At 44.9% G+C, this 11,679-nt stretch overlaps 1 protein-coding gene across 1 annotated transcript; it reads left to right on the top strand.

Annotated features, from left to right (window-relative positions):
- The first annotated feature begins 845 nt into the window (after positions 1-845).
- Positions 846-9,316, top strand: c23h4orf54 (chromosome 23 C4orf54 homolog). Its single transcript, XM_064930770.1, has 2 exons — positions 846-5,678; positions 9,060-9,316. The coding sequence occupies exon 1, from the start codon at positions 846-848 to the stop codon at positions 5,652-5,654; it is 4,809 nt and encodes a 1,602-aa protein (XP_064786842.1). The 3' UTR covers positions 5,655-5,678; positions 9,060-9,316.
- The last annotated feature ends 2,363 nt before the right edge of the window (positions 9,317-11,679 follow it).

The raw sequence follows: 11,679 nt of genomic DNA, 5'->3' as shown, positions 1-11,679 counted from the left end.
ATTTGCATATGCCTTCAAGCAACGCTTACAACGTGACTATCCTATTCCCACCCAGTGACACGCATCTCACTTTTAGTCTTAAAATAATTATCATGTGGCTTAAAATGCCGTGCATAAAAGTGTGATAATACACTTAGGCGTTTACAAGCATTTACATTAAGTTCTAAATCCCTCCCAGTCATTCCCACTGGGCACACACTGGTTGAATCAACGTTGTTTCCACGTAATTTCAATTACGTTGAACCAAGGTGGAATAGACGTTGAATTGACGCCTGTGCCCAGTGGGTTGTTTGCACTTGGGTGGTATGTCTGTGAGACAGCCTTGTCTCCGGTGTGAAACAAAACACGCTGCACATAACCGAGGTTAAAAATAGCCGTTTTAACATTTCGTCACTATTTCTATATTTGTTTATTGTTACGACTATTTGCAACGGGTCCGTCCCATCACACAATGCCTATTCTGTTCATCTCCCAAATTCAGACTTGGAGTTGGAGCAACTAAAAATATCCATTATACAGTCGGTCTATAGCTTAATGTGTTAATTTTGTTCACGCCTGTGGAAGCGCGCACCGGTTCAGAAATAGCTAATCATTTTAGATGCTTTATGCTTCCAGTATGGAATGTCTGTAGTGCCGGCGTGTCCAATGGCATCCGAAGTTACAGTCCGGAGTGCCACTGTTGGCCAGAGGCGCCGCGCACAGCAATACCTCCACTAGGATCCTGTGGTTGATTCTCTGGACATCAGGGAGTGAAGTAGGGAATCCTGGGGACATCTACCTCTATTGTTTCTTTTCTATCTTATGCCAAATGTAAAATAGACAGCATAAAAGGCGTGCATAATGCAATGGAAACAATGGACGCGTCCGACAAAAATCGAACCTACCCAAAGTCCACCGTCGTGTTAAAAAAGCGCATGCCAGATATCACGGATACCACTGGGACGCAATACGAATCGAAGTACGTTGAATTGAATGATTTACTTGACATAGATACAGACGACACGAACACTGTCACCGGTGAGGGGAGCCAAATGGCGATTGACGAGGGCAACGGTGGCTCGAGAGCAGAAGAGAAAACTTCTGGAGACGGAGACCTGATGAGTAAGGTGACTGATCATATCAACGGCGACAAATTAAAGAAGGATATTAACACAAAGGAGTGTGCCAAGGGCTATTTATCAGGGTTTCTTGGAACTGTCTGCTTCTCTGAGGTTCCTAACCTGAATGAAAACATGATGGACTCTCCCGAACCCCCTAGATACGTTGGTAATAGGGAGGGCACCGCGGAGTGGACACCGGAAAAGGACGCGTTTGAGGATGTAGAAAATATGCCAATTGACAATGAAGATTTACAATACACTGACATGTTAAGCGGGCAAAGTGAATCGGATGATGATGTGAGCTTGGTGCGGACCGGTGATTGTGAAGATTGCGTGCCTTGCAGTACCGTGGAGGATGAGCCTCATTACATAACCACGCACGAGATCCAGCTCTCCGAGCTTTCAGATCACGATGTCGATAATAATATCGGACAGGAGTGGGATGATAACCAGATCTACTCTTTCGTAGATTATGCTGCTTTTGACGGCGATGGAACGATGGCAGGAAGAGAGAAGAGGGTGAAAAGCAATCAGGGTCAGGCTAATAGCGGTGCGGCAGTCAGCACGAAGCTGGAAAGTGATCTCGGGGACAGGGACAAGTGCGCCATCTCAGATGAAAGTCTGTCAAAGAACCAAAATAATGTTATAGGACAGATCCACCTGTCAATCAAAACGACTTCTCGAGCTATAAATGAGCCTAGCGACGTCCAAGAAAATGAAAATATTACTTATCATGCCAAGCACGCCGGAGACATGAGTCGCTACGTTTTTAGAGGAGCTGGTGATGCAAATACGGAGAATGTCTGTGATAGCGCTAAGTGTTTCATAGCCGCCCCCGGACGCTTGCACTTTGGCAAGAATTTAAAAGGCAAAGATGTTAACGACTATTCCAGCGGTGCGTCCAGCGCTGTCAGTGAACTTGACGATGCGGATAAGGAAGTGCGCAACTTGACTGCCAGAGCGTTCAGGAGTTTAGCATACCCTTACTTCGATGCCATCAATTTCAGCACCTCCAGCGAGTCCTCCGCCTCCGAGCTGGGGTTGAACAGGTGGTCAACTTTTGTTGACCTTAAATATGGCAACATGAACATGTCTCAGGGACGCGAACCAAACACAGCGTCTCATAAAAGTTCTACGTCATCCTCTGAAATTGCTAAGAATAAAGACAATAAAGGATATAAGGGTTTGGCATTGGCTAGTACTAAACCGCCCCCGAACAAGCTCTTTGCATTGAATGGTGCTCTTTCTGGTCCCTATAACGCATCTTCTGCAGCAAAGAAACTTGAGCTTATGGGAAAATTTGGGACGGGGCACGGTGGAGTTATCACGCTCACAGAAACATTAAATATTCGTTGTAATGTCAAATCAGGGCTGCCTGGGAGTGAAAGGCGCTCGAAATTTGCACAAAACGTAACAGGATCACGTTCCACAGATGAAGTTACCAGCAATTTGCCAAGCGGCCAGGGGAATGAGGCCAGCAAGCAACCCTGTAATGCAGGGGAAACCATGGAAGGCACACACAAGAAAGCAATATTCGCCTCGAGCCTTCTTAAAAATGTAATTTCTAAGAAAATGCAGTTTGAGCAGGAGCGCAAAATGGAGAGGGGGGAGATACGCGAGTCCTATCACGCTCCATCTCACTGCCTTCTCCGACAAGAGCCTGAAATTGCGCACATGGAGAGGGAGAGGTCTACACCGAAAGAGTCCAAGGATTTCCAAAGGCAAAGCCCGAAATACTCAGATGCGAGTTCTGACTTAACTATTGTTTGTGTCGATGAACTAGGGGACTTAGTGGACACTAGCTCGTGCGATGCCAAGGACGAATGTCGGAGACAAGACACTTTAACTCTTGCACCAGAAACGAATTTAGCGTCGACAAATGAAGTAGGATTCGATACTAAAAAAGGAGCATTCGAAATGGCCAACAACACACTGCTTCGCAGCCAAAATAGCGCATTCAGATCCTGGAGGGACGGTGAGCTAGAGTTTCAAAAGGAACATATAAACGATAAAACTCCGGAGGGGAAACCGTCTTCGTCCAACGACAACCAAGGGGAAACGGACTTGTACACCGATTCAGGCAACAGTGAGCTAACCAAAATGTTACATTTGTTTGTGCCAAGTATCCAACAACTGTCCAATGAGAGAGAAGTTTCAAAGCAGCTGCCGACTATGAATTATTCGACCCGAGCTGCCGCGGATAAAGGAGAGGGAGGAGGTATGAAATTACGCGCCAACAACACCCAATACTTCGCTGGTCCGAGGAGTGTGGTAACATCCAAATCACCCGAAATTAAAATCAGTTTACGGAGTGTAAAAGAAAACAAAAGCGACCCGTTCAACGTTGCAAAGCTGGTGCCTTCCAATATAGGCTGCAACTCAGTCAACCTGAAAAAGGCAGGCGACGAGTCCAGATGTCAAGCGCTCGCTGCAGCGTTGAAGGGTGAGTCCTCCGAAAAAGTACCACACTTCACGGTCAGAGACATACGAGACCACAGGGGCAAGCTGCAAACACCTATACACCAAGTTAGAGACGTGCGTAAATTGGTTAAAAGTTCTTATCACTTTGTGTCGTTGGATAATAACGCCACCGCCGGCGACCTTAACTCAGATCAAAAGCTTTTCAAACACGGGTCTTATCGAAACCCTGCGTCACTTTCCCCCATAGTAATAAAGTGTCAGTCTGTGAATACCAATACCAATGGGAATGGGAAGCAATCTGGAAATCTAATTGGGTATTCTAAACCTAGACTCAACGAGGATTTATTTGAAGTTGACAGGTCATCACCCCAGCTAGAGGGTACCAAAAGCGACTTCCACCAACCGACATGGAGAGCGCCATTATACAATACAAAACAACTGAAAGGTGATTCTTCTGAAGGCCCCATTGGACTTGTAATTGAAACCAGAACAGCTTCTAGAAAACAGGATAAAACACCTGACATCAGTGACAAGACTAAACCTGAGTGTAAAATGTCCAACGTGGGTGCCTTCGAGAAATTACAGGCTGCAGTCAAAACCATGGAGCAGTTGTATGTTTTTGATAGAAATGAGTGGAAGAGGAAATCAGAGCCACACTCCATGTTATCAGACAGTCATCTGCTCTCTCTCATATCCAGCGAGGAGCATGGGCCAGAGGAGGAGGGAGTGAACGTGGCCAATGCCATGACGGTGCCAACATTTAACATGGACAAGCTCATCCGGAGAGACTCATACCTTAATTCTGACAAATCCCTGCCTGCTACGACCGCCTTGCCCGTTTGCGAAAAGACACCACCCAAACGAGAGGAGAAAGACCTCCTGAAGACTTTTCACATTCCCATCAGCCAGGATGTGCCCAAATCCCTGGCTCAGCTAGGTGGAACACCAATGGGTACCAATAATGTGTTTAATGTCAGCTCCATGGCTTCAGGAAACCCCCCCACAAATAACAATAACAAGGCATCATCACAGCCACATGCTGTATCACAATCACCTTACTGCAAAGGCTTCAGCCCAGTGTCTCCTAAACTTCCGGTGTCAGTGAAAATCTCCCAGCAGCTCAGAAAGGCAGAGGAGAGACAGAGAGAGAGACAGAGGGAGACGGCCAACAGTATGAAGGCAGACATGCCCTTCCAGTTCAGCAGAGCTTCAGTCGAGCACGAAAACTATCTCACCATCCCTGTTAAGTCTCATGCCACCAGCGCCAAGCAAACCGCTGTGTCCGCTGGCGGTGGATGCGAGAAGACAGCAATGTACACCTTCCCCGCCACTGGCGCCAAGACCCAGATGGCCAGCCCACCCGGTTATTCCGGCGCCAGGAGGCAGGAAGAGACCCGACTTTCCCCACAGAAACGCTCCACCATCGTCATGGAGACGAGAGCCCAGGACACGCCAACTGCCACCATCTACCACATGCCCATGGCTCAGAGCATGGCGTCCACCCAACCACAGATGTACTGCTTTTCCCCAACCATGTCCCCACAAGCCATCCCCCAGATCGACCACTACCAGCGCACCCAGAGAAAGATGCTCTTTGACCCCAGTACAGGGAACTACTACCTGGTGGACACCCCCGTCCAGCAGGCCACCCGCCGCCTCTTCGACCCCGAGACGGGCCAGTATGTGGACGTGCCCATGTCCCAACAGCCCATGTCCATGTCCATGCCCCAAATGCCGCCCATGCCCATGTCCATGCCCATCTCGCCTCTAGCCCTGAGTCCCGGCTCCTATGGCCCCACCTACATGATCTACCCAGGCTTCATACCCGCCATGCCCAGCACGCCTACCCTGATCCCCACTAGAATGCAGTCGCAGCTCTCCATGCCGTTGGAACAGGAAGACTCCGGAAACAAAGGCGGTTCCTCCCAGCCAGACTACATGGACATGGAGAGTCCTTACTACATGGCCACAGGGTCTGGGAAGTCTCCCTTGGCTGGAGGCTCCAGTATGGGCCACGTCCAGCAGCAGGGCAGGCCGGGGGTCCAGGGCTTCACCTCCCAGCAGGGACCACGCATCATCGCCCCGCCCTCTTTCGATGGGACAACCATGAGCTTTGTGGTGGAGCACAGGTAAACGGCAGGACCTGTCACATGATACGTAAGTGATTTTTTGGAGTTCTCTATCATATAGTATGGCTGCATTAAGACAAGCAGCCCTTGTTATATTTCTTTCTTCTCACTAATCAGCGTAATTTACATCCTAATTATGACAGTATAATTGACAATCTTAATCACTTGCACACCAATGTATCTTTCCCTACACTATAATGGAGTAAAACATCTATGGATATTGTTCCAGGTGATTGTTGGTGTCAAGTCTTAGGCTATTTTAAGGGAGGATTGATGGGTGACATTTCAGTCCCAAAAAAACACAATAATGCTGTTTCAAATGAATAAGTCGGGATCATAGAATAGAAGAACATCTTAACTACAAAAATACTCCATCTTCTTAACTACAAAAATATGTGTCTAGGCCGAGACGTCTTGTACAAACCAGTTCCAGTGTAAACACGTCCTTACAGTGCAAGAGGTACAGTATTTTCCCAGGTGGTAGCCCTTGAACCAGTTAATTAACATGTTATTTTATTTATTTATTTATCCATTATTTTACCAGGTAAATTGACTTAGAACACATTCTCATTTGCAGCAACGACCTGGGGAATAGTTACAGGGGAGAGGAGGGGGATGAATGAGACAATTGTAAACTTGGGATTATTCGGTGACCCAATTGTAAACTGGGGATTATTAGGTGACCGTGATGGTTTGAGGGCCATCATTAATGCAGCTAATAACATGTGTAGACAGGGACAGAAGGTGTTGCAGGTGACCTGAAGCCCCGTGTTTATGAGCCTGTTGGCATTCTGCAACAGGTATTTATTCCAGTTAAGAGAATAAAAAGGTGGTAACCCACACCTGAGTAACGCAACTCTAGCATGCACAACCTTTTGAACTTTAACCTCTTTCCAGACCTGGTATCAAAACAGCTCTGTTTAAAACAAGTGACATTAACCACCTGCTATTTTTAAGCATGCTGTTTGGGATAAAGGATATAGTTCTATTCAGCTAAGGCAAGCCCATTTCACCTGCAGACATGCCTCTCTTGCAGTGTTTCTCAACTCCGGTCCTAGGTTGCACACTTGTATGCTAGCCCTGCTCAAGCATGCCTGATTCAACCGCTGAACTCAACACCAGGCCCTTTATATGTTGAATCAGGTGTGCTTGAACTTGGCTGGAACATGTGCAACCTTGGGAGTGGGATGTTCAAGGGACAGAGTTAAGAAACACTGTTAACCCACATCTCAAAGTATACTAGCTGCTTCCAGTAACATAATTATGTGTCATATTAAAGTTATCTAGGATAATATCAGGGATAGGAGACCTGGGCTGGCCCAGAGGGGCATTGGTTGGTGTTTGCTGGGGAAGGGGGAGAGGCGTGGCCAGGCCAGCATAGCTAGGGGGCCGGGGGAGGGAGGGAGGGAAAGGTCAGTGCGATGCAAGGCACTTGTTGTGCTGATACAGGGGTAGGCCAGCTGCTGCTGGAAATCAAGGCTCTTGGCTGTGGCAACGCAGGGCTGCAACAGCGTCAACCTTTTTATAGGACACAGTCACTCAGAAGGGAAAAAGTGAGAAGTGGACCATCATCTCCGGCAATCAGCCATTACATAAACAAATCATGGGCACATACAGTACCAGCAGGGACGCAAGCACAGCAGACAATTAGATTGGGACTTCCCCTACCCAACTAAAAAGTTTTATACCAAGTACACTACATGGCCAAAGGTGTGTGGACACCCTTTCATATTAGGGGATTCGGCTATTTCAGCCACACCCATTGCTGACAGTTGTATAAAATCGAGCACACCGCCATGCAATCTCCATAGACAAACATTGACAGTAGACTGGCCGTACTGAAAAGCTCAGTGATTTTTAACGTGGCAATGTCATAGGATGCCAACGTTCCAACAAGTCAGTTCATCAAATTTCTGCCCTGCTAGAGCTGGCCCAATCAACTGTAAGTGCTCTTTGTGAAGTGGAAACTTCTTGGAGCAACAACGGCACAGACGCAAATTGGTAGGCCACACAAGCTCACAGAATGGGACTGCCGAATGCTGAAGCAGGTAAAAATCGTCTGTCCTTGGTTGCAACACTCACTACAGAGTTTCAAACTGCCTCTGGAAGCAACGCCAGCACAAGAACTGTTCTTCGGGAGCTTCATGAAATGGGTTTCCTTGGCCGAGCAGCCGCACAAGCCTAAGATCACCATGCGCAATGACAAGTGTCGACGGACGTGGTGTAAAGCTCGCCGCCATTGGACTCTGGAGAAGTGGAAACGCCTTCTCTGGAGTGATGAATCACTCTTCATCATCTGGCAGTCCAACTGACGAATCTGGGTTTGGCGGATGCCAGGAAAACGCTACCTGTCCCAATGCATAGTGCTAAATGTAAAGTTTTCTGGAGGAGGAATAATGGTCTGGGGCTGTTTTTCAAGGTTTGGGCTAGGCCCTTTAGTTCCAATGAAGGGAAATCTTAACGCTACAGCATATAATTACATTCTAGGCGATTCTGTGATTCCAACTTTGTGGCAACAGTTTGGGGAAGGCCCTTTCCTGTTTTAGCATGAAATGCCCCCGTGCACAAAGTGAGGTCCATACAGAAATTGTCGAGATCGGTGTGGAACAACTTGACTGGCCTGCACAGAGCCATGACCTCAACATCACGAACACCTTTGCGATGAATTGGAAAGCTGACTGCGAGCCAGGTCTAATCACCCAACATCAGTGCCTGACCTCACTAATTCTCTTGTAACTGAATGGAAGCAAGTTCCCACAGCAATGTTCCAACATCTAGTGGAAAGCCTTCCCAGCAGAGTGGAGGCTGTTATAGCAGCGAAGGAGGGACCATCTCCATATTAATGCCCATGATTTTGGAATTAGATGTTCGACGAGCAGGCGTCCACATACCCCTTGGTTATGGTTATAATACAAGGACTATAAATGTTACTGGCAGAAAAATGTTATGTTGTAATTCCTGCAGTTCATTGTTTTTTGGGGGGGAATACTTTATTTGAAGGATATTTATTTCCATACATGCCACATTCATTTGTAGCAGTAAATAAGCATGTTTATTTAGGTACACTCTTAAAAAGGGGTTCCAAAAGGGTTCTTCATCTGTCCCCATAGGAGAACTCCTTTTAGTTCCAGGTAAAACCCTTTTTAGTTTCAGGTAGAATCCTTTTGGGTTCCATGTAGAACCCACTGTGGAAAGGGTTTTACATGGAACCCAAAAGGATTCTACCTGGAACCAAAAAGGGTTCTTCAAAGGGTTATTCTATGGGGACAGCTGAAGAACCCTATTATAGGTTCTAGACAGTACCTTTTTTTCTTCAACTAAAGTGTTAACATTATATGTAGGAACCATGACAAGTTTCCAGTTTACTAATCCTAATCTCCCATTATCTTGTGTTCTGTTTCCCACACAGGAGTGAATTTTGACGTGTCCTGATGTGTTCTGGGCCCTCCAGTGCCACTAACCCTACCGTCTGGACCATTTGGTTCATGGTCGTCAATGCCGGTTGTCATGGTCATCACGGTTCTTGGTCATCTCAACCGACAGGACTGTTATTGCCTCACCTTTCTGAAGTAGGCTACCACTCTATCCCCCTTTCTTTTCTTAACAACTCTGTGTTACATTTGGGAGTTTGGCAGAAATGTTTACTAGTTAATGTAGTTTTTTACCATGTGCTGTATATTTTATTTACATGTTTGATTTTGGGTCATTTTGATTTGGTATTGCAATACTCATGCAGTGCAATATAACCTCATGCAATCGTTCTCACAGGCATTGTCATGATAATCATTTTAATCTGTACATTGAATTAATAATAGTAATCATGTATTTTCACATAAGAAAAGCATGATTGTCAAACCCACCCTCCATGGGTTATTAATAAGATTAGGCTCCAAATCCATTCATGTGGGACCCCCGGCACTGCCCCTTTGATCTAGCCCAGCATTAACACACCTGTGCCAACAAATCAAGGGTTGAGGAGTTAAATTAGGTGTGCAAGTGCTGGGCTAAAAATAAGTGCTCACTGAGAGGTTCCTAGGAATGGATTGGGAAACATGTTGTAGACATTTTCTTTGTCGCATTCTCCACACTAGAGGTCTATGTTCTAAAATGCACAACTTCTGGAATGGTGCAGGTTGTCCCATTTATTTCTTTAGCAAGTACATGAGGCATGACAGCACACTTGGACTGCACACTTGAACTAAGTCCTCAGGAGAATGGAAGAGGGCTTATATCTCTCTTTGTATCTTTGTTGACCTTGATCTGAACCTGTACTTGGCTTCCTCCCTTCTCTCTGTTACGGTGCCACCTGCTGTTTGCTTTCTCCCTGTTGGTGAGTTCAGTTCAGTACAGTATAATCTTGTTTTGTTTTAATTGTTTTAAAAAACTATATGTTGCCAGCAATATTAGCACTAAAAACAATTATGGTGGACATTCTATTTCCTTTCTGAACCTCGTTATTATTTTACTATTGAAAATGAATGAGCGCTTGTCTTGAATACACATTATGCAATATGTGGTTTGGTTTGATATACTTCTGCTGAAATTGGTATGTTGTTGCCTGTTTATCATGGGTATTGTTATTACTGCAATGTCATTAAGTGTTGACAATTTTGCCCTGTCACATTTAGGTGCTCTTAATGCAGGTAGCAAGCACTGTGAGTAAGAGGTGGATGTTTAGACATTTCATAAGGTTTCATAAAAACACAACTGAAGATTTGCGGTGTGGAAAGTATTCTTGATGTTTTTATAGTAACATGGATACAGTAATTTCACATTTATGTGTTGAAGTCTGTTTTGGACAGGTTGATGGGGCTTTCGCTGTATTTAAAAAATGTTTTCTTTCCAGACCCACTATACAATATGTGCAAACATATTTGTTTTATATTGATGTGTACAACAAACCACATGCTTTCGGAACTGCTGGCCAGTCCATCCATCTCTCTTCATAAGTATGTTTTGGGATTGCTGTTTGATATTTTTAAATGTCAAAAAATAAACAAAAATAGCTGCTTAGCAAAGAGCAATTTCTTAATAAATAATTTTGCTAGGACTGTCTGGGAGTGGTCTGAGTGGGGAGGGGAAAATTGAAAACTAGCTGTTATTGGCAGAGAGGTTTGGAACTCTCTTTTTTATTTGTTTATTATTAACAGATTTACAGGCCAAAACTCCATCCCACCAAAACAGGCTGACATTTCAGGCAGTCTTTTCAAACATCTCTTACACTAAAAGAGCACGATCATAATTTTCACAAATTTCACAGTATTATTCCAACCTAGTGTGGAAATATACAAAATCACGGGCAAATCACATTTTTGCCTGCACTGGGCCTTTAAAGTAACTGTCTAGTAAAAATCTAATTTAATGACTATGTTTTGTTGTTGACTTATCCAATACTCGTATTTGTGGCCAAAGCTGCATTTGGAGAAAAAACACTATAAACTTGTATCTCAAACAGACCTTTTAAAGAGGAGGATGATGTCACCTTCCTGGGGAGGATGAGCTGGCCAATCTGTGTTGTACTCGCATTAATATTTTTAATGAGCGGTATATGACCACACCATTCTGTTGTTGGGGTACGCCCACACCATTCCAACAGAAAAACATACTTAATTACCATTTTTTTATGGAAAACTATTTCACTCGTATTGTAATTAATAATTGGTCATATTTCATCGAAATCTGGAAACACTGGGCAGTTACTTTATTGCAGGATAATACACTTACACAATTTACTTCCAGAATTTCACCTGTTTTCATCAATCATACAGATCTCCGTGAAAAAATATATTTGCAGCAGTGGATTGTTTCAGGGTTGGCTAGGGATGGAATTTTTTTAATCCACTACATTTGATGAGTATTGCGAGAGAAAAAAAGGTTGTTTTTTTTCTACCTTTATTTTACTAGGCAAGTCAGTTAAGAACAAATTCTTATTTTCAAAGACGGCCTAGGAACAGTGGGTTAACTGCCTGTTCAGGGGCAGAACGACAGATTTGTACCTTGTCAGCTCGGGGATTCGAACTTGCAACCTT

This window comes from Oncorhynchus masou, chromosome 23 (assembly GCF_036934945.1).
Source record: "Oncorhynchus masou masou isolate Uvic2021 chromosome 23, UVic_Omas_1.1, whole genome shotgun sequence".
In the NCBI taxonomy this organism is placed as follows: Eukaryota; Metazoa; Chordata; class Actinopteri; order Salmoniformes; family Salmonidae; genus Oncorhynchus; species Oncorhynchus masou.
This window is presented reverse-complemented; position numbering and strand designations above follow the sequence as displayed.

Coding starts and splice junctions, on each gene's coding strand:
- c23h4orf54 (XM_064930770.1), top strand. CDS start 846: ATGGAAACAATGGACGCGTCCGACAAAAATCGAACCTACCCAAAGTCC.